At 36.6% G+C, this 24,411-nt stretch overlaps 1 protein-coding gene across 1 annotated transcript in view; it reads right to left on the bottom strand.

Annotated features, from left to right (window-relative positions):
* Positions 1 to 9,860: 9,860 nt before the first annotated feature.
* The window catches only part of LOC135206004 (neuropilin and tolloid-like protein 1), a 250,106-nt gene continuing 235,555 nt past the window's right edge, over positions 9,861 to 24,411 (bottom strand). The window contains 7 exon segments of the mRNA XM_064237176.1: positions 9,861 to 11,763; positions 12,393 to 12,536; positions 14,903 to 15,024; positions 16,823 to 16,979; positions 16,981 to 17,073; positions 22,887 to 23,047; positions 23,890 to 24,157. Of these exon segments, the coding sequence (XP_064093246.1) occupies positions 11,125 to 11,763; positions 12,393 to 12,536; positions 14,903 to 15,024; positions 16,823 to 16,979; positions 16,981 to 17,073; positions 22,887 to 23,047; positions 23,890 to 24,157 (1,584 nt within the window). The 3' untranslated portion in view covers positions 9,861 to 11,124.

A 24,411-nucleotide genomic window follows, 5' to 3' on the forward strand; every position in this document is an offset into this window, starting at 1 on the left:
TTAAAAGTACCTGTTGCATTTTATTTTTTTATTTTTACTTGGAATTTTACTCTTGACTTTTTCTTGTGATTGGTTGATAATACATAACATACATACATATGTGTGTGCATCTATATACATATATATATATATATATATATATATATATATATATATATATATATATATATATATATATATATATATATATATATATATATATATATATATATATATATATATACATATGTGTGTATATATATAATATATATATATATATATATATATATATATCTATATATCTATATATATATATATATATATATATATATATATATATATATATATATATATATTTTACATGTTTAGGTTCTTCGCTATTAATAAAACTATTGTAACTCCTCTGTCTTTAACTTACACGAAAACTAAAAACTACATAAGATTTAAAGATGTTTAATCTAGTTTACCAGTTCAAGAAGGATAAGTTCCAATCAGTAATCTTATAAATAAAAAGATTGCAATTACTAGCAGCCAATCGCCTCTTGGACTGTGAGTTATTCGCCAATTAGATTTCTGGGTCAAGGTCATATGAAGAGAGAGAGAGAGAGAGAGAGAGAGAGAGAGAGAGAGAGAGAGAGAGAGAAACTGCGTTTGAACTTCCGATGAATTCAAAAGCCACTAATGGATGAAAAAGGAAAAAGATAAAAAAATAAAAAGTTTTGGTTTTATGCAGTAATATCTTATCTTTCACGAGGAGAGTTGATTAGTAAGTTTTTTTTTTGTAACCGTTCGAAGTGAAAAAATAAAAAAAGCGAACTTCCAATTTATCTTTGGCCTCCGCCTGGAAGTTGGGTTCGCTCTGTGATAAGAGAGAATTTGAATGAAGGCGAAAATCTCTCTCTCTCTCTCTCTCTCTCTCTCTCTCTCTCTCTCTCTCTCTCTCTCTCTCTCTCTGCCTTCATGTTCGTCAACGTTTTTGCATTTTCGCTTTTGTTTCTTGTTCCACAGTAACATTCTCTCTCTCTCTCTCTCTCTCTCTCTCTCTCTCTCTCTCTCGTGTGTCTTTTTCTCCTTTACAGATCGTTAAGAAAATCAGCCTCTCTCTCTCTCTCTCTCTCTCTCTTCCTTTCCCTAGTGTGTCCCTCTTCTTCCTACATTTCGTCAAGAAAACAGGCCCTCTCTCTCTCTCTCTCTCTCTCTCTCTCTCTCTCTCTCTCTCTCTCTCTCTCATTTTTCGTCTTTTCCTCTTCAATTTCCAAGGAGGATGTAGCGGTCGAAGGCTGTGTTTAAGAGCATTGACTCTATGGCTTGTTGGAAGGGAGAACGAACTGAGAAGAGGACGATGATGATGAAGATGATGATGATGGGAAAATGACGAAGGATGGTGACGAAAGGCGAGGAGAAAGGAATTTTTCGTTCCCCTTCCGAAATTTCGACAGTTCATTTTTCTAGGGTTGGGGGAGAGGCTGGTGGGTGAGAGAGAGAGAGAGAGAGAGAGAGAGAGAGTGAGTGAGGGGTAGGGTTCTTTCTCCTGTGAGTTGGAATTGAGAACCTTTTTTTTTTTCCTGAAATTCTCACTTTCGTTTTGAAAATCTTTTCATGAAATTTCTGCTTTCTTGTTTTAGAATCTTTTCTAAGGGGAAATTCAGCTTTTTTTTTTTTCAGAAATACCCTTTCTTTTTCGAAGATCTTTTCTAAGACGAAATTCAGCTTCTTTCAGAAATGCCATTTCTTCTTTGAAGATCTTTTTTTAACGAAATGTAGTTTTTTTCTGAAGTTCTCACTTTCTTTTTGAAATTCTTTTCCGAAATATTGAATATACGATGAAGTGCTTTTAGCCTGAAAAGGCTTCTTGTGGTTGTGATATTATTTTGGTTTATTTTATCCAGATCCAAGCTTTGAAGCACTACTCCTGAATAATGAAGGATGAAGGAAAATCTTAAAATCTGCCTGAGAATTTAAGTCTTCAGTTTATCCATTTACTATTCGCTGTATACATCCATTCATAAGGTCATGAATGAATAGGCAACTTTGACTAATCTAACCCTCGGCATCAGAATATATACTGAATTTTCTACTTCCTTCAGTACCTCCCGAATCTTGCCCGTCTCGATCTCTGCCTTATAAAAGTAAACATTTTCCCTTCCCTTCCCCCTTTTGTAATTTGAGTAGGGGAAGTCCAACCCCCCCCCCCCCCTCCCTTCCGCCCTTTCTTGGTCATCGTACCGTGATATCACCTCTTCAGGGGCAATTGACCTGGAGACAAGAATCCTGACGACCTGGATAGTGATAGTGCTGTCACTATCACTCAGCTTTCACTGTTTCTTTTGTTTTATTTTTTTTTATCTCGTTTTTTTTGGGGGAGGTTTTCGTGGCGACTTTGCGCAAATTTTGTTTTATTTGTATTTTCTTATTGTTCGTCTTTTTTCTTGTGACTTTTGGGTCTTTTTCAGTAATTTAATATGGACATATAGAGTTAATGATAGAGTGATTTAGTCATTTATTCATTCATTCACTCATTCATTCACTCACTCGTTCATTCATTCATTCATTTGTTTATTCACTGTCATTCATTCGTTTATTCATTCATTCACATTTATTCATCCACTCTTTCATGCATTCATTCATTCATTTTATTCACTGACATTCATTCGTATATTCATTCACTCACATTCATTCATCCACTCTTTCATTCATTCAGTTGCACATTCATTCATCTCTGGATTTGTCTTGCATGACGAAGCTTTTCATCCTAGACGGAAGTGAACAATCATGATTGTTCCCGACATCTGGCATTAAAAAAAAAAGAAAAAAAAACTTCCTTAAGTAATTTTTTTTCTGTAGACACACTCCAAAAGCATTATGAACGGTATTCCCTTCTATTTCAGTACTATTTTTCCAAGGCCATTCTTTAAAAATTATATTAGTAAATAAATAAAAAAAATAAAGCAAAAAAAACAACAGCGACACCTCCAGGGAAATCGTCAGTATGGACTAAAACTCCAAATTCTAAAATTTCCAAAGGCCTTCTTAAAAAAATAATAAAAAATTTAAAAATAAAATATGAAAAATGAAAATGAAAAAAAAACCACAGCACCCCAAGGGAAACGGTCAATATGGATTAAAACTCCAAATCCTAAATTCCAAGGCATTATTAAAATAAATAAAGTATATATATAAATATATATATATATATATATATATATATATATATATATATATATTATATGTATCCAAAAAAAAGACCCAAAAAAAAGAAAGAAAAAAAAGCACCTCTGGGGAAATGGTCAGTATGGATTAAAACTCCAAATTGTAAATTCCAAGGTCATTATTAAAATAAAAAAAAATAAAAAAATTATATATTTTTATATATATATATATATATATATATATATATATATATATATATATATATATCTAATAAAAGGAGCCCATAAAAACACCAAAATGTAGAGAGAAAAGTACTATATTTCAGAGCTGCTGTCTCTCTCTTCAGGTATATGAATGAGAAAAGTTTACAGAAAAGGTGGTATTTATACCAAGAGATTCGTCCACTGTGGACGAATCTCTTGGTATAAATACCACCTTTTCTGTAAACTTTTCTCATTCATATACCTGAAGAGAGAGACAGCAGTCTCTGAAATATAGTACTTTTCTCTCTACATTTTGGTGTTTTTATGGGCTCCTTTTATTAGATGGAATTCTGTTGTTACAGAACACTTTTACCAGTCATATATATATATATATATATATAATTATATATATATATGTAATATATATATAATAATATATATATGAAAAATATAAGGACAAAAAAAAAGAAGAAGAAGAAAACACCTCCAGGGAAGCGGTCAGTATGGAAAATATGTCTGAGCAGAAAGTTTTCTCCCTCCGAAACTATTTCCTCGCGAGACGAGAAAAGAACACGGATTTACACTCCGGGAATCAGTGACTGAGCGAGACTACAAAGAAAGTTATTACTGGTGAAAACGTGCTCTCTCTCTCTCTCTCTCTCTCTCTCTCTCTCTCTCTTAAATTTCGTGGTCGTTGACGATTATGCTTTTTGTTTCTTGTCATGCCTTGTTTGATAGATAACATTCTCTCTCTCTCTCTCATCTCTCTCTCTCTCTCTAACATTTATGGTTCCTTCCCTCTCTCCTTCTCTTTCATTAACCTTTATTATATATTTCTCTCTCTCTCTCTCTCTCTCTCTCTCTCTCTCTCTCTCTCTCTCTCTCTCTCCATCGTTTTCGCACGAGCGGGCAACGGCGAAAAGTTTGCTTTCGGGCGTCCGAGAAAAACTCCGTGGAGGGAACGTGATGGGCGGGAAGTTAGGGCAGTTTCCCCTCCTATCTATCTCCCGATATAAAAAACGGGGGATCGACGGGAAGAACAGATTTCTTTCCCACCAGTTGGGCCGTATTTTTTTTTTTTTTCTTTTTTTTTTTTTTTCGTGGTGGGGGGAGGCTGGTTTAGGGGATGGAGGGGGGGCCGGGGGGTAAAGGGGGTTGGTTTAGGGGACGAAGGAGTGGGCGAGGGGGAAGGGATGAGGGCCTAATATTGATGGTCATCAGGCTGTAAGAAATAACTCTTGTAATTAATGATAATAATAACAATGCCGTTTAGTCTTAAAATAATAATCTTGAAAATGAAAGTAAAATCAAGTTAGATGAGTTGGACAGCTAAGCCGGAAGGAAACAAAGAAAACGGGTGTAAATAAATGGCTAAAAACCACAGCGAATATCTCAACGCATTCCACATTTCGCTATTCTTGCATATCCCTAACCATGCTCCCCCCCCCCCCCCCAAACCCCGCCCCCGCTTTGCAAAGTCATCATCATCATTATCTTCCAGCCATGTTTATGGAATTTCCAGTCTCGGCGTTATTGTTTTGCTTATCAGTTCTTTTCCGCTTCGTTTACCCCTCCATTCGCTTTTGAATTCTTATTGCGATCTTCTCCTGGCGTCGCATTTGCGAGGCACTGCTTCGTACTGCGTTCCTGCGGTGGTTGTTGGTCGTTTTCCCATTTTCTCTTTTGTTTCCCCATTTTATTGTGATCTTTATCTATCTTATGTTCTTTTTTTTCGTATTTCTATCCAGTTTCTTCATTTTCTTTCATTTTTTCGTTTTTTATATATTTGATTTTCATCATTTCATCATATTTCTTCATTTTCGTTTGTTTTGATCTCACTTTTATATTAATTTTGCTTCATGCATCTCCTTTCTTTCTTCATTTTTCTTATATATATATTATATATATATATATATATTATATATATATATATATATATATTCTCTCTCTCTCTCTCTCTCTCTCTCTCTCTCTCTCTTCTCTCAAATGTATTCATTATTTCATCAGTATTTCTGGATTTTTGCTGTTCATATATTATTCTTAATATTTTCTCTGTTTTGATTATTTTGTTTCTTGCAATTCCTTATTCGTTTTGCATTTTTCTGTTTTTTTTCTTAATGTTTCGTAGCCTCATTTTCTCAGAAATTCCTCTCCCATCATTATTTTTTATCATTTATTCGTATCTCCCTTCATTTTATCTTAATTTACCTAACCTTTTCATGATTTTTTCCTCGCTATTCCACATTCTTTCCCTCAGTTGTTCCTTCCTTTCGCTCATTCTTCCACCAAAAACGTCATTCTCCTCACATTCGCTTTCTTCATTATTTTTTCATTCATTTTACATTTTCCTCATTATTTCTTCATTCTTCTTACGCTTTCCTTATTATTTCTTCATTCGTTTTATGCGCTTTCCTTATTATTTCTTCATTAGTTTTATGTGCTTTCCTCATTATTTCTTTACTCTTTTTACGCTTTCCTCATTATTTGTTTCATTTTTCATGCTTCCCACACCATTTCTTCATTCTTTTTACTCTTTCCTCGTTATTCCCTCATTCTTCCCTCGACCCTTCCTCATTTACCCTCTTTCTCTGAAAATCCTCCTTGTGGCTGTCTCTCCCTTTGTCTGTTCACTCTTTAGGCCTTGTGGCAACTTCCGAGTGTCCAAGGTACATCCTACTCAAGCTTAGAAGATTCCTTCCTCTCTCTCTCTCTCTCTCTCTCTCTCTCTGTGTGTGTGTGTGTGTGTGTCCATGATGAACAGAGGTATGCACACATAAACTGTGTAGACGTAAACAGAAATATATATATATATATATATATATATATATATATATATATATATATATATATATATATATATATATATATATATATATATATATATTATATAATATATATATTATGATTGTTAATGTAAAATTTAAATTTATTTGTTATACTTTTAAATGTTAGGCCATAAATAACACATTTAACCAACCCATTAGTGTCAAGTCCACTTTAGAAATAACTTACAAAAATGTGAATTACACATGATAATTGCACCTACCTCGGCCAGGACTCGAACCTGTGACAATTTTCTCTTCATATATCGAATACTTCAGATTACCTGTTTTCATCCCCTGTTCCCTTTTGACGCTTTTAATCGCTGTTTTTAAAAACTATTTACTAAATGGAACTGTCAATTGAAGGGTCTTTGCTTTGTAGTCAGTAGGTGTTTCTTTGGAACTTAACGATTGATTTGTATGTGTAAGTGGCGTCCCAATTTTTTAATAATATTGGAACTTTTATGATTGATATGTATGTGTAAGTGGCATCCCAATTTTTAAAAATAATATTGGAACTTTTACGATTGATTTATATGTGTAAGTGGCGTCCAATTTTTTTTTTTTAATAATATTGGAACTTTTACGATTGATTTGTATGTGTAAGTGGCGTCCCGATTTTATTAATACACGTTTATCTTTGCCTATTTGTAATGGAATCATTCTCTTAGTAATGGATGGATGAACGACAGTAATTGTAGTAGTATTCTGTGATCGGCGGCGCACTGTAGGCATTACTAAATGTTCTTTGCAGCGTCCCTTCGGCCCCTTAGCTGCATCCTCTGTTTTCATTCCTTTTACTGTACCTCCATTCATATTTTCTGTCTTCCATCTTACTGTCCACCCTCTGTTAACAATACTTACCTACTCTCAATTGCCGCTTCAGCGCTGAATGACCTCATACGTCCCAGTGCTTGGCCTTTAGCCTAAAAGTTCATATTCTTTCTTAAGGCGAAATATTAGTAAGTTGTTATTAATTACGTGAAGTATGAGCAACGAAAGAGAGGAAACTCAAGCATGTTAATTTACACGAAATTCATTCGTAAATATGACAGAAATTAGACACGAATTCGTGAATATTCTGTTTATTCATCCTTACTTCTTAGGACACTAGGATCACTTTTGTTTCTTATTAGAAAAAGGGTTTTTTCCCTACGAATAGGGAAAGATAAACGCACATTTTAAGAATTAAGACGCCAGTTATACATACAAATCAATAATGGATTCCAAGGAAAAGCTTCAAGCACCTATTAAGAGTTTATTTTTAAAAAAATGATAAAAATGTTGAAAGAAAATCTGTAAATAGTTAAGGAAACCTAATAGTTACAGACCACCATCAGGGATAATTGTAAACAAATAACTATCATTTATGAGCAGTGTAAATAAAAATCATTCGTAACTTCAATAGCTTTATTTTTCCATAAAAAATCTCTCGGCATCAAACAGTTGCATTTTCTAGAGATAATATACAACAGGTTATAATAATAATAATCATCATAACGGTTATTCATTACTGATTTCTTCATCTTCACCTTCATAAATACAATTGGGGGAGAGGGAGGTTCATATTTACAATATACAGACAGTGCACTTGACACTCAATTTCCATAGTTTTCTCTCTTTTATAAAATGAGAAATATAAATATTGGACTTATTCAGCATCAACTTTGTCATTTTTGTGTGACTTCTTCCATATGAATAACAGGAAACATTATGGAAAGTAACCCACTTTATTATAGGTATGAAAATGATTTAAAATCACTATGGAAATAATCCATATATTTTTTAACAGTTTTCCATTTAGTTGGTCGAAATTATAAAGATATCAACTTACAAGAGATAAGCTCACATGAAAAAGCGGTGACTGACTCAAGATAAAAGTGAAAATAGAACTTTTTTTTTTATATCTTATGATTTCAATAAAAATGTATCATATTTCCTTTCTCATCACCGGAAATCTTCAAGTGCACTGTATTATATTACAAAACGACATTACAGCATTGGATACAGTATGCGAGAAGACATCTCAAAATTTCAAAGTAAGAAAGAAACAACGCCATTATACAAAGACACAGCACAGACGACGCGTCTTTGACCAAACCTATATATATAGTTAGGTAGTGGTTCTCAGTTATTTGCCCAGTATTGCTTCGCATGGGGGAGAACCATTACTAGGAAACAAAGGGTCGCTTACTTTAGGCCAACTTAACTTCTTCCTTCAGATTGCAGTGTGATTCTCTCGATTCGAGTTTTGGTGGAACTTGAAATTCAAAGTATTGATGTCTTGTGAAAGAGATTTAGATGTGTGTGTATATGGTATGTGTGTATGCATACATATCTGTACATAGTAGATAAATAGATGGGTTGAATGTGTTGATATCGGTATGCCTGTGCTTGCAGGCGTATTGCAGAGTAGCAAAATTTGCAACATTTGTGTTTTATGTTCATGTATGATAATTGAATCACGGGAAACATGTGTCCTTGAACACCAAAACACAATATAAATGCATAATCATCCTACATACATGACATTTTAGAGAGCACCGGTACCCAAGACACACACGCACACAAACAAATAAAAGAAAACAAGTGAAATGACGAATGCGTAAACAAGACAGCATACGAGAAAAAAAAAACATACACTGTTTGCAGTTTAAAAAAATGTCTTTCGGGTACGATCATATGAAACAGACGTCTACAAAAAAGAAAAAAAATTAATGAATATGTTACATATTGAGAGGGTTGGGGAAGCGGGCGTTTCGCTGCTTTTTTTTTCCGAAGGGTGAGGGGAGTGGGCGAGTAAAATCTCATCGTTTTGATTGTCTTTTTTTAATATATATATATTATATTATATATATCATATACGTCTACGTTTTTAAATATCTTTCCGTTATACATTAGTTTAAAACAACCTACGAGTATGTACAAACTGAGGTATGTTCCGTCCGTGATGTAAACATTTTTATACAGATATATTTTTTGAGTTGTCGTATTTAGTCTTCATTCTTTATTCAGCAGGAGAAGAAGACATATTTCAAAGGACTGTTCACTCCGTCTAATAAGTAGCGGTCAAGTCTTTCGGTGAAAGGAAAATAAGCTTTCGGGATCGTGGTGATTACGATGATGTGTTTACTGCGGGCATAAACGTAAACAAACTCTTCTTCTTTTTGCCCGGTAGCGAAAGGAATCCTGGACCTCGGGGCATCTGTGTTTATGTTTTCAGCCTTGCCGCTACGGAAGACGATAACTATAAGATAACTGTAACCTATAAAGCACTTGTTTATTTCACGTTTTTAGGAATTCGATTATACCCATCTGGACAAAGAAAAAAGGAAAGAGGGGGAAAAAGAGAGATGCTGGCAGATCTTATACATTTTGCTTGGACGATTTTTTTTTTTTTTCGTGGCTTTTCAGGGAGGTGTAAGTTCTGGTCTTGTCTGATCTTACAGAACGTAAGTCTTCTGAACAGGTCGCTGGTTTTCACTCTGTTTATGCAGGTTTTTCATTATGATTCTGAGCAAGGCTTTATATGGTTTCTGTCTATATATATATAGATTTATACGATATATATATATATATATATATATATATATATTATATATATGTAGTAATGTATGGTATGTATGGTATGTATGTATGTATATATATATATATCATATATATATATATATATATATATATATATATGTGTGTGTGTGTGTGTGTGTGTGTGTGTGTGTGTGTGTGTGTATCTGGGCATACAAATACAAACGTAATACGTATAAATATGCCGTAAAATTTGAGCAATTCTTCGTATCAAATTTAGTTAGTAATTCTATTTTGAGTGCATTGGCTTTTGTGAATTCTAATTTTCCTAATTTTTAAGTGTGTAATAACGACTATATTTATTTATTTATTTATTTGTTTATTTATTTATTTATTTATTTCGAAGTCAGCTTAATTACCCAAGTTTGCCACGATGAATTACACTTCAACTGAATATGAAAAGAATGATATCTTTAACGAAATCTGTAAAAGTCTCTTCGAACGAAATGAGTTTTTTCTGATAAAACTCACAGCCAGAAAATGTATCTCATGAAAAGAAAACATCTCAATTTATTCGGCCACTTTTCGAAAAATATAGAAAGAGAGAAAAAAGCGCCAAGTCTTATCATTAAGTTTAAATTTTTTCTTAATCTTACCATTAACATTCATTTTTCTCAAGGCAGTGTTTTCAAACTTGGACTGTCGTGTGGGAAGGGTTGATTCTCTAAGTCTCTTTAAATGAAAAATAATGATAATAAAATAAAAGAAAAAAATTATAGATTGTCCATAGGACTCTTTGTCATCTTTGTATCAGACGACGTGATTAATTTTTTTTTTCAACTCATGCAACACCTTGTAAACGAAACTAGCAAAAAAAAAATTTTTTTTTCTAAAAATCGAAAAAAATATATATATATACAACACCCTGGCTTTTCAAGAGTATTCTTTCGCCAGGGACCAAAAAAATGAAACCAAAGACCTTCGCGTTTTCGTGAAGGTCATTCAAAATTGATTGACTTGAGGAAACAGGAGTCCTTGTGAGCTCCCAGGCTGCAGGACTCATCAACCATTGCAGGATTCTTTCACGAATCCTTCAAACAAAACCAAAAAGGTGTGGGGATGGGGAGGGATGGGGGGTCTGGGGAACTCATTCTTGCGACGTGTGGGACTGACGGGAGTTGAAAGAAAGAAAGGTCATTGTTACGACCAATTCGCAGGTCGAGGAGGTTCCTCCCCTTAGGAAGGCGGAGAGAGAGAGAGAGAGAGAGAGAGAGAGAGAGAGAGAGAGAGAGAGAGAGAGAGGTGCGAGGCTTAGTAGTAACCAGCCAAGACACGCGGTTCCCCCTTCAGGAAACCCCCCAATTTGATTCTGCATTCTCCTCCTCCTCCTTCACCCAGTTGGAGAATGGTACGAAATCTTGACAATCCGCTACCGACGGCCGCCCTCAATGCGTGGCCAGCACGTCGGGCGTGGTCTTGGGCGACTTCGTCGGCTCGTACTGGCCCTTGTCTCTCATCTCGATGACAGCCTCTGCCCGGTACCGCTGGGCGTAGGAGTCGTCCGACTGGTCGTCCACCTCGTACGGGTCGTTGTGTCTGGGCACCGGCGGCCGCCCGTAGGAACCGTAGTGGTCGGAAGGCGGCGGGCCCGGGGGGGCACGGCCGTAATGGCTACCCGGGGGAGGCGGCGGGGTGGGCACCGCCGGCGGAGGTCCGGGACTCAGAGGGGGAAGACCCGGCGGGCGTCTGTTGGGGGGCGGGGGCGGAGGGGGCGTCATGGGGATCTGCGTCTGTCCCGAGTCCCTCTGCGTGAGGAGGGAGTCCCTGGTCTGGCACTCGCAGTCGCGCATCTCGACGCAGGACTCCTCCAGGTCGTCGACGTCCTCGTCGTCCTCCTCCTCGTCGCCTTCGGTCTCCGACTCGGATTCCGGCCTGATGCAGGGGTGGCCGTTGGTCTTGGCGTCGGAGATGTAGCAGGGCCCGTCCTCGTTGATGGTGGGGCGGTAGACGACGCGGGGCGACGACGTCGCCGACATGCTCTGGCTGCGCTCCTCCAGCTGCTCGCGGGACCGTCGGATGTTCTCCTGCAGGAGGGAAGGAAGAAGAAGAAGAAGAAGAATGAGAAGATGAAATAGTATGCATTCAAAAACTTTTTTTTTCATGAAGTTATTTCACGAAATGTAATAATGCAATAATGCATTTATATTAAAATATAATGCGTTAATAACATTCTCTCTCTCTCTCTCTCTCTCTCTCTCTCTCTCTCTCTCTCTCTCTCATAGTAATTATATATATATATATATATATATATATATATATATATATATATATATATATATATATATATATATATTATATATATTTATTTATATATATATATATACAGTATATATATATATATATATATATATATAATATATGATATATATATCATATATATATATATATATATATAATATATATATTCCATCTCTAGTATATATATATATATATGATATAGATATATATATAGATATAATATAATTATTAATATTATATATTATATAATAAATATGGCATATATATATACGTAAACATACATACATACATACGATTCTCCACCAAGGGGAAACACTTATTAACTCTCTCTCTCTCTCTCTCTCTCTCTCTCTCTCTCTCTCTCTCTCTCTCTCTCTCTCTCTCTCTCTCTCTCTCAGCACGAAGCGCCGCTTACGTGAATTTGCCGACCGTCTCTGATGAGTTTCTTGATGCAGTTGAAGCACATCGCGAAGCACATCCCGCCGAGCAGGCCACATCCCAGGGTCAGGATCACGATGATGTGCTCCGATCTGATGTCGAATTTCAGATTCTGGAGAGACTGGAATCACAGAAGATGGACATCAATAAAATCCTCACCATTTCGTAAAATATCGTGGCTGTGCCGTATAATTATGTTATATTGAAAAAGAAACCCACTAAATTACTGTGTATAACGTGTTTACTTATAAGTATTTACTTATAAGTAAACACGTCACCCTCAGTAATTGACCCACACTATTACTGTGTATAATGTGTTTACTTATAAGTATTTACTTATAAGTAAACACAATACACACAGTAATTAACACACAAAATTGCTGTGTATAGTGTGTTTGCTTATAAGTATCTACTTATAAGTAAACATGTTACACACAGTGATTGACCCACAAATTTACTGTGTATAACGTCTTTACTCATAAGTATTTAATTATAAGTAAACACGTTACTGACAGTAATTTAGTGGGTTTCGTTTTCAATTATGCTATATATTAATTTGGAATCAGAATTATACCCATTTTGCGACATGTATCCATAGCCATAGATGTTAAGACTCATACCATGGGAAAGCTGATTCCACATCATTCGGAAGTAGAGAGATTAAGGGAGGTTTAATATATGCTTAATCATCAAAATTTGCAATTAACTAATATCCCGACCTTCAACCTCCACGAGATATTAAAACCGGAGAAATTAAGTCAATGGAAACACGTGTAGCGCAGCTGAATTATGAATTCATTCATTCGTATTCATGATCCCCCTCCTCTTCCACCCCCCGCCAAAGCCCCCCACCGATATGGAATGAAATTGAATCGACGAAGTTTGTTTCAGTAAACTGACTGCTGAATTGGAACGAATTTGCCAATGTTAGGTCCCTTAATTAAAACGGTAACCAGGAGCTGTCCACGAAATGATGCGGATGCGGACGGCAATGAATGACCATGACGATTGCGAATGGCTTCCGCGGAAACAAAAAACCATTTTTTTGAAATTGGAGTGGAGAGAGAGAGAGAGAGAGAGAGAGAGAGAGAGAGAGAGAGTCAGAGTCATCCGCTGGATTTAAAAAAATGGGCATTTATTCTCTCGCATGGGTAAGAGTTAGGAAGTGTAAGTTCGTTCTCTTTTGTATCACCCGTTTGGTCACTCCTTCCCAGATTTAAAGTTGAAGTCAGCAATGTTGGAATTGCAAAATATAATAATAATAATAATAATAATAATAATAATAATAATAATAATAATAATAATTATAATAATAATAATGACATATTCTCCCGTATAGAGAGAGTTGTTAAGTGAGAATTTGGGCGTATGGCTGTCTCCTCGTAACACCCGTTTGGCTGTTACCTCTCGTATTTAAAAATTGCGTCCGTATGGTGATCTAGTCGTAACACCCATTTGGCCTCTTAATTCCCAGATTTATCAGCAGTACTTGAAATAATTATGTTCATTTACCTCCTAAGAATATGCTTTGAAACCCCATTAATTATGAACAATTTAAATTTTAACTTTATTATCAGCGCGCAAAGGCGTCAGTTCTCGACACAAGGAAGAATTCTGGCATTAACGCAAATAGCTAATCAATATTCGCTCGTAAATATTCGTCCCATAAATTTCTGAAAAATAAATGAGGACGAGTTCTTTCACACTCCATTAATTTCAAAATGTGTCAAGGCGAGTTTTGTTTATTAGAGTGACGTAAATTGGTTTGGTGTTTGCGAAGGTATGTACTTGGAGATTGGCGGTGTTTTTATCGTGAAGTAGAAAAATTGAAGAAAAACTTCTATCAGAGTTTGGTCTTTAAACTCGCCAGTCATGCAGTGTGATTTTTCGAGATGAAAACCAAGTGTACAAAAGTTGAAGAAAACATCTGTTGATGTTTGGGAATCACTTGATGATTTGGTGTAAAAGAGGTTCGTAAGTATTCTCGTGATTGTCTTATGATTCGTGTCTACGACCGACTGATGCTAATCGTAATTTTATTATTGTTTTGGGGCCGTTATAATATATTACTACTCAACTACGCATTGAGTATTTAAAGTATACGCATCTTTTTCAGAATAAAGTGAATCTGATACTAAACGGTACTTGTGGCTTAAAGTATGCGAATATATTAAAAGTTGCATTTGAGTATTTAAAGTATACGCATGTTTTCCAAATAAAGTGAATTTGATATTAAACTTTATTTGTGGCTTAAAATATGCGAATTTATAAAAAGTTGCGAATATATGAGAAAAAGTCTTGCTGTTATTATTAATGTTTTGGGACCACTATATATTACTACGCAACTACGCATTTGAGTATTTAAAGTATTCGCATCTTTTTCAGAGTAAAGCGAATCCGATACTAAACGCTACTTGTGGCTTAAAATATGCGAATCTATAAAAACTCGCGCTTTTATTAGTGACGGAAGGAAAATACACTACTTACGTCGCATCCTTCCTCGTCGTATTCGTGCCTGCAATTCTTGATGCCGTTGCATTTGAGTGTGAGGTCAATGCAGGTCGCGTCGTCGCAATCATACTCCTCCGGTTTGCAGGTTTTGTTGTCATCTGTTTTTTGGGAGGAAGAGGCTGGAGTTATATCTCTTCAGTCATTTATTAGGCTGTTGGGAAGACGTGGGAAGGGGGGGTTGGGTGGATGGGGATTTGTTGGGGTAGGTGGAGAGTTACTGCATTTGTTATTGCATTGTTAGGAAGCTCGAAGTCGCGTGGGTGGGGCTGGTTCATGAAAATTCCGCTAGGGGTGTTGGGGTGGGGTTAGTTACTGCATTATTACGATGTTCGAAGTCGTGTGGGTGGGGCTGATTCATGATAATTCCTCTATGAGGCCAAGCACTGGGTCACTTACAGTCTTTCATTGCTTGAGGTAAAAAGAGGTATATTTTGTTATTTTATTATTTTATTATTTACTCCATGTCTGTGCTTAATTTCTCCACATTCAAGTAATATCTTTTTTTAAGCTTAAAAAACAAGATTTTTTAATATCTGCAAAATTTATAGTGGCATTTGAATAGCTGTCACATCTCAACATTATTGAAATACCTTAAGGTATTATCTCTTTCTTTCCATCGTGGATATTTCACCAAGTAAATTTCATCAACTCATTGACCCATGAACAGTTCATAATGAATAGTTGTCCTCGTGCATTCATCAGAAAATCATTTATTTTGTTTTTCACTTATTTTCACAAAGAGTGCAAAGGATATGTCATAAAATCCCCCGTTTCACAGAAAAAGGAAATATGGTACATTCGAAAATTTACTGTTTATTTTCAAACTATTTTTTTTAGGCCAGCTGATCCTTCCTGTAATTAACCATTACGCCACTTGACCAAACAAAACCTCTACAATATATGCCGGTTTATTTTTGTATGTTTCATCTTTCAGTTTATTCGTGTAGGCAAATGTATAGTGTGTGCAGGTGCGTGTTTTTATATTTAGGAACGTGTGCATGTATATATATATATACACACACACACACACACACATATATATATATATATATATATAATATATATATATTATATACTTACATATATATATATATATATATATATATATATAATATCTATATATACATATATGTATATATGAATTTTTTTCACATCACCGTGATTCATATACATGCATTAAGCTACAAAAATGTCCTTTAATATCCAATTCGCTCTACCTCGGAATTAATGTATTTACATATACGTTAACCGAAGGGGAATTTTAAGCTGATAATAATGCCGTCCTCTCGTGGATTCGAACCAGCAGACAGAGAGAGGAGAAATCAGGACTTCAGTGACGTCCTTTACCGACTCTGCCAACAATGTAGAGCGAATTGGATATTAAAGGACATTTGTTGTGTAATGCATATATATATATATATATATATATTATATTATATATATATATATATATATATATTATATATATATGTTATATATGTAGTCATATCACATTACCGTGATTTATATACATTCATCAAGCTACAAATGTCCTTTAATTTCTTATTCGCTCTACCTCGAATTAATATATTTTCATATATACCCTTCTTGCTGTGGCGATGTGGTTTAAGGCTTCACTGTGCGATCATGAATTTGTTGGGTTCGATGGCGTTCGCGCCCGTGAGCCGACAAATATCTTACCGACTCAAAAATTCTCCTTCGGTTACCTGATATGAAAATGTATTAATTCCGAGGTAGAGGAAATTAGATATTAAAGGATATTGTATATATATATATATATATAACTATATATATATATATATATTATGTATGTATATGTGCATGTACGTTTGCGAGTAAAAGGCACGGTAAACGAAGCCTACTTTAAAATATACATATCTCTACAGAATCCCTAACCTTTCTCTCCGGCGGGGATGCGGTCCCTGTAGGCGGTGAACCAGGCCCTGAAATTCGAGTCTATGGCGTCTGGCATCGCGAAGAACCTGAAGTAGATGACGTTCGTCTTGGAGGTGATGGGGTCGGCCACCGAGCCGCAGTAGTGCTTAATCCGGTTTCTTGAGGTCGGTGTTCTCGCCGAAGATGTCGACATAGTTCACCTCGCACTCGTTCGGCTGACTCAGCTTGAAGACCTCGAAGAACAGGTAGATCTGGAGGTGGTTGGTGGGGGTAGGGGAGGGGTAGGGGTGTGTGGGTAAAGGGGAGGGGGGGGGAAGAAGAAGAAGAAGATCAATTACCTGGGTGGTATTTGAAGGCAGTGTTTGTTTTTTGGTGGTAATAATAATAATAATAATAATAATAATATATTAATAATAATAATAATAATAATAATAATAGTAGAAGACCCTCTTTCAATCATGTTCTATTGAAGGAGATTGCTGCTTCTATACTTCTTATTAGCTGCTTTTTCAATACTATTTAGTTGGGCGAGTAACGCGCCTATTGGATACTATGAAAAGTCAAGATAAACGAATTTTACGAAATTTATATAATATATTGATATAATATATATATTATATATATAATATAGATATATAATATATGTGTGTGTGTGTGTGTGTGTGTGTGTTGGTGGTGTGTGGGTAACAGGGGAAGGTGGTAACGGGGGGGGTGGGGTGGAAGAAGAGAAGAATAATAATATAAATTCAACCTGGGTGGTATTTGAAGGGCATTGGGTTTTGGTTTTTTTTTGGTAACTCCTAAATTAATCAATAATAATAATAATAACTAATAACTTATAAATAATTAATAATAATAATAATAAATAATAATAATAATAATAATAAGTAATCAAGTAAAACCCCTCTTTCAAGACCCCTGTTTCTGTTGAAAGGTAGTAATTGCTGATATATATTCTTCTTATTATGCTTTTTTCAGTACTGGATTTAGTTGGGCGAGTAACGCGCCTATTGGATACGTTGAAAATGAAAATCAAGATAACCGAATTTTATGAAATTTATATATATATATATATATAATACTATCTAATCTATATAATAATCTGAATAATACATCTTTATTTATATATATATTATATATATATATATATATTCTAGACGTAAATCTAATATATAATATAATCTATATCCTAATAGTAATTTTCTATAAATAATTTTCGTATATACGTATATAATTAGTACTATATCTATACTATAGATCTATATTATATATATTATGTATATATTGAAATCGGCGGTTTGTACAACGTCCCGTCGATTAATAAACAAATCTAAGTGATTATTTTGTAATGCCTACGATTATATACACTAATAATAATAATAATTACATCCTGAATAATAATAAATTCAATACTCTAATAATAAATAAATAAATTCATAATAATTAATAACCAATAACTATTATTTATTATTATTATTATTATTACTTATTCTTATTTTTTATTATTTTATTATTAATTATTCTTATTTTTAATTGGACCTCTTACCTCCAACAACCTAGCTGAGTCAAAAAGAAAAACGAATTGCCAGAAGAATTGAAAAGACCCTTTATAATACGCATTCGTTTAAAAACTGCCATTATTTTTAAACAGACCTATGTACCGATTGAAAATCCTGTCTCCTTCATATATTATTAATTATTTTCTTATTTATTAGTTTTTTTTTTTTTTTTGTTTTTTTTTTTTTTTTTTTTTTTTTTGCTCTATCAACAGTCCTCCAATTCGACGGGTGGGTGTTTATTTTAGTGTGGGGATTTTCCGGGTTTGCATCCTTGCCTCCTTAGGAGTTCCATCACTTTTCTTACTATTGTGTATGTGTGTCCGTTTCTAGGATGACACTCTTCTGCATAGGTCCTGGAGGTAAGTTTCAGCCTCTATGGTTTATCTAGATTTCCTTTTTCAGGGATCTTGGGATCGTTGCCTAGTGCTCCTAATGATTATTGGGTAAGGAGCGATTTCCACTGGCATATCCCATATCCTTCTTATTTCTATTTTTCAGATCTTGATACTTTATCCATTTTTTCCCTCTCGTTTCTTCTTCCAATCTGGTGTCCCATGGTATTGCGACCCATCAATGAGTGATACTTTCTTCTTGACTTTGTCAATCAACGTCACGTCCCTGGTCTTGTTTGTACCGTATCACCCTATCCGTTCTGGATACCATAGTCCCCAGAGGATCTTTGCCTGCTCGTTTTTTCTATCAATCACTCCTTCAGGTTGGTGCTCGTACCCGCTTTGTTACTGGCAAAGGTAGCTAATGTTTTCCTTTGCACAGGAGAGAGGCTTCAGTGGAGGGCTTTTGCTACTGAATCATGCCTCTTTTTTGTTTGTCTGGTTCTGTGCAAGTAGCCGGGCATTCACTTGCTATGTGGGTTTATGGTTTCATTTTTCGTATTGCACTTCCTACATATGGGAGAGAATGTTAGTTTCCGTCTATCGTTCTTTCCACCCCCCCCTTTTTGAACATGACCTGGTTCTTAGGGGCCTGATCTTGTGCCGCTGTTATCCATTTCCCCTTCAGTTTTTCCTTCTTTAGCTCTCCCCTCTGGTAGCCATTGCCAAATTGTCCATCGCTGGTCTAGTTCTTTAGTCTGTCTCATGTATTTCCGTCCTTGGCATTGGTTTGGTTGTTGCCAGTCCTCTGTTTCTGTCTGTCTTTTCTCCTTGTCTCTGTATATTTGTGGGTCTTCGTCTACTTTTATCAGTCCTTCTCCCATGCCACTCTTTTAGCCACTCGTCTTCACTGGGGTTTTCAAGATATTGCCCCAGTGCTCTGTTTCTTCGATGTTGTCGCAGTCCTCTATACTTCTTAGTCCATTCTCCCTCCTTCCGCCTCTGTTTATTGTATAGTGTTCCGTATTTGGCTTCTTGGGTGTATGTGGCTTTGTTTTATTGTCCATATGTTTCCTGTTTTTTCTGATCTATGCTGGTCGGAAGGTTCTGCCTTCGTCCATTTCCACTATTCCTGCCGCTGTATGCTGACTTACTGGCACTGCCCTGTTTTTGTTTTATGGCTTTTTATCATATTTCCGGCGTTTGAGTTTTGACCTTGAGTATCGCCTTGAGTCTCTGCATATGTTCTTGTTTCCCTGATCGGTGTCCTTCATCTCTTGGTGTTTTTATATCCCCACATCCTTCCATTATTTCCCAGGTATTTGTTATCCTTGTCTCATCTAGGTGTTTAGTTTGTGTTGCTGCCCGTCTGGTACGCTTTATCCCTTCTGTTTCTCGTTACTTGCCTTTTTGTATTGTTGACTAAGGCGCGTTTTTGCTATTCCAAAAAAACTCCATCCTGATGTCCCCAAAGATACAATCCTTGACAGTCTGGATTAGGGTAATCCTATTTGCCTTGATTGGTCTCTTACCTCATACCAGCTTGATGGTCGTCCATGAACATCAGTATGGTTGAGTTCTGTTTGCCATCTTTTCCTTGATTTTGGTACCCGGTCATCCATCTTCTGTAGTACATTTTGTCATGGAATCATGGCTACTACGAAGAGTAGTGGGGAACAGGTGAGTCGCCCTGGAAGATCCTTCCTCCTTGATATTACCTCCTGGCTAGTCTTATTCCAAGAGCTTGTAAGTAATTGTATTCCAGTTGCGCATTGTATTTTTGAGGAATCTGATGGTAATTTTCCTCTGCCCCCATTATTTTTTCAGGTTCATTTCCTTATTAGCATGTGTGTGGTATCATGTCGAAGGCTTTTCTTATAGTCTCATCCATGCCATGTCTTAGGTTGGTTTTCCTTCCCTACCTAGGTTCTTCATTACCATTTGTTGTCTATCTGGAGCTGGTCTTTGTTTTGCGCCCCTACACTTGTCCTTCTGCAGCCTTTCCTTGTTGGTGGGGGATGGGTGTTTGTCTCCTCTAAGGTAGGGTTGTTTATAGCCTTTCACTTGATGATACCTTTGTTTAGTCAACATTTTCCCACATTATTGGTTAAAGACAGGTTGATAGGCCTGTATGTTACTGGACTATATTTCCCTTACTCTTGTCTTTTTGTACTAAGGAGGTGTTCTTCCTGTGGTCATCCATTTGGGTGCTTGTATTTGAGATACAATGCTGGAGTTGTTCTTGGCTAGTTCTGTGGGTGTAAGGGCCTTGAAGTTTTTGAGCCCGTATCCATGGACGTTCATCGGGACCTTGGGGTGCTTTCCTCAGTTTTTGGCATTTTTCTTTAGTTGGTTGTCCTGACTGTTGTCTGTCGTGATCCTCTGTGAATCTTTGTTTTATTCCTCCCTGTTTCTTCTTCCTTGACCTTCCTGGACGCCATGTTGCATGTTTGTTTGTTTTGTGATACCGGATTTGCTCCATATGTTTTTCCCAAGTCTTCTTACGTTGGTTCGGCTTCAGGAATTTCTGGGATGGTTGTCTTCCCCACCTACTTAGTTGGTGGCTGTATAGTCCTTTTCTGGTTGGTTGCGAATAGTTTTTGTTCTGTTGGTATCCCTTATTCCTTTGTTCATGTACCGTTGGATCTTATGTGCTTGGCTTTGGCCTTAAGCCCTCTGTTTACATCTTCTGTTTGTGTTGTTTAGTCCCCCCCTCTCTTGTACTTTGTATTTGTCTCGTTGAGTTCCTCCTTGTTTTATCTTGCTTCTTAGCCTTTTTTCTGCATACTCTTTCAGTTTACCTCAAGTCAAGATCTCATCGCCATGATTTGCTTTTCCCAGGTCGCCTTTTTCCAAGAGGTTGCTGTTTTGGTTTCTGTTGGGCCTGGTTGTGCTGGTGGTGTTTGGTGGTTCCGAATCCCCAATCAGTTTCTGCTACCAATCTTGCCCCACTGCATATTTGTCAAGTTTATTTGTTTCTTGGGGGGGGGGGATACTGGTGGTGTGTATTAATGCCCATTTTATTTCCATTGACCTCCCTTAATTTCTTTGGTTGTTGTAGGACTTTCATGGATGGGGATCTTTTATTCCTCATCTGTCTCGTGGCTCATCCATTGTCTAATCTTTTTCTACCCGATTCCGTCCTCTCTGTTACTTCGTCGGTGTTTCTTCGTGTGGTCCCGTTTGTTTTTGGATACCTTATCCTCCCTGTTCGTCCTTCTTGGTTGCATCGTCCTCTCAGTTCGTCTTCGTGTAACTCGTTGTCGTGTGACATTTCCCTTTTCCAGTTCTTCTTCTTTCCTTTCTGTTGGGGCGAGCCAGTTTTTTTGTTTTCTTTATGGTTTCCTTACTTGGTCTGCCAGCCTCTTCTACTTTTTGGTTTGGGTGGGTTGTTTTCCTCTCATTCCAGATGTTGATCAATCTTCTTCTATTATCCTCTCATCCGTTCGGGTTGCTTCTGATGTAGCATCTCCCATATTTCCTTATTTTCTTCTCTTGTCCATTTCTTCCTTTTTGCCTCTTCCTGTAGCTCCAATCTCAGGCCTGTTTGATTTATTGTCGTTTGTGTGGTATCAGTTTGCTGATTGACGACCTCCAAGTACCTGACCGTCTTCCCCTTCATTGGGTTTGAGAGTAACCTGGTTGCCGGTGGAACGAAGCTCCTCCCCCTGGTTTTTGCCATAGATTCCATTATCCGATCGTTTTTGTCGTTTATTTCCTTTCATTTCTTTCCATCATTGCTGAGTTTTTGCTATTTAAACCCATAGCTGGACCCCTACCCCATCTAGGGATAGGTACTCATTTACCAGCTGAGATAAGCCTGAGGCGAAATTTCAATGGATAAAGATCCTTTCCCAAGGAATCAACTCCGAGGAGAGCGGTCACCCATCCGCAACGAACTGGACCAAGCCCCACTATGACTTGACTTAAGTCTGTTGACGAACCTAACCCACCCTCCTCCACGGCCGCCACATATTATTATTATTATTATTAGTTATTATTATTTATTATTATTATTACACCGTTAATCTAACCCAAAAGTATCGTCTTCAAAAAACGGAGAATGAAACAAAATTCTGGAATTTACGGTTAATGAAAAAATATGTACACTAGGAAGACGGGTTAGAACATAGAAATTAGTGTGTTAGTCCATTCAGTGACCTAATTTCGTACCTTTTCGTCTTCCTTGACGGTGATGACCCAAGTACAGTCGATCTCATGACTGTACTTCCTGGTGTAGGTTTTCCTCTCGTCACTTATATTCACATTGGTGATTAAGCCCTGGATCCCGGAAGTCTGGAACAGGCATTCCGAAATTTCGGGGCGTCCCACTGCTGGGTGAGATAAACGTTTTGGGTAAAAATGAGTCGTTTTCACGAATGAAATCAAAACTATGTTTCAATTGCGTTTACCTTTGTAAGCACTGTTTCAAAAAATGTAATGTTTCACAGTTGTAAGCATTTTGGGATTTTGATCGTTAATCTTGTTTTTGTACAGCTTTAAAATAAAGAATGTTACTCGTGAATTTGGGGTTTTGTTCATTTATCTTTTTTTTTTTCGCGGCTTCAAAAAACAAATGAGAAATGAGTTTACTGTTTTTTTTTATATTTTAATTTGTATCCGGTTTTGGTAGACATATGGAAATCAAATAGCCTCTTGACAGTGTATAACAAATGATTAAGATTTCATATTCATCTGAATTGATGTCAGTAATTATTATTGCATTATAATTGAGATTTCATGGTAATCATTCACTCTCTCTCTCTCTCTTCCTCTCTCTCTCTCCTCGTTTCTCCTCATCTCTCCTCTCTCTCTCCTCCTCGTCTCTCTTCTCTCTCTGCGAGAAAGTTATTTTCAGTTTATCAAACTTGTAAAAACAATTTTTTAATATATTTTCTCAACGTTATCAAAAAGTGGGGAACCATAAATACCCACCACACCTCTCTCTCTCTCTCTTCTCCTCTCTTCTCTTCATCTCTCTTCCTCCGTTCTCTCCTCCATCATCTCTCAAAAGAAAGTTATTTTCAGTTTTATCAAACTTGTAAAAACCAATTTTTTAAAATCTAGTTTTCTCAACGGGTTTACCAAAAAGTGGTGACAAAGAATCGCCGGCCACTACCTCTCTCTCTCTCCTCTCATCCTTCTTCTCTCGTCTCTCTCTCTCTGTTCCACTAACCTACGCTCTTGATGAAGGTGTAGACAGCCCGGAATCCCCTGTACTGGATGTTTTCGTCCGAGGTGAACCTCAGCCACAGATAGTTGTCCTTGGAGGTGATTATCGGAGGAAAATCGTCGCCGCAGAACTTGCCGATGAGCTCGGAGTATGCGTGCGCGCCGTCGCGTATCTCCAGGAGAGTCGTAGTTCCGCTACTTTCCGTCCGGCGACTCCAAGGTGGTAGTAAGTCGCGGGAAGTCGAATTCGGATGACGTATCCGAAAGTTCGGCTGGTTGAGAAAAAAGAAATGTAAAATTAATAAATAAATGAGGTTTTTTTTTTTTTTTTTTCCCCCTCCCCCCAAATTTTGGGAGGTATCCTATCTATGGCTATCTATCACTCTGTCTATATTTGTTTATGCGTATTATGAATTCACCTAATTCCTACATTGTGGGTTTCAAAAGTGTTCAACTCTCATATGTTTTCAGCAAGTCATTTTGAGTGAGGTCTCAAGGCCCACAGCCTAGAAGCTACTAGGTACGT

The sequence above is a fragment of the Macrobrachium nipponense genome, chromosome 29 (genome assembly GCF_015104395.2).
Source record: "Macrobrachium nipponense isolate FS-2020 chromosome 29, ASM1510439v2, whole genome shotgun sequence".
In the NCBI taxonomy this organism is placed as follows: Eukaryota; Metazoa; Arthropoda; class Malacostraca; order Decapoda; family Palaemonidae; genus Macrobrachium; species Macrobrachium nipponense.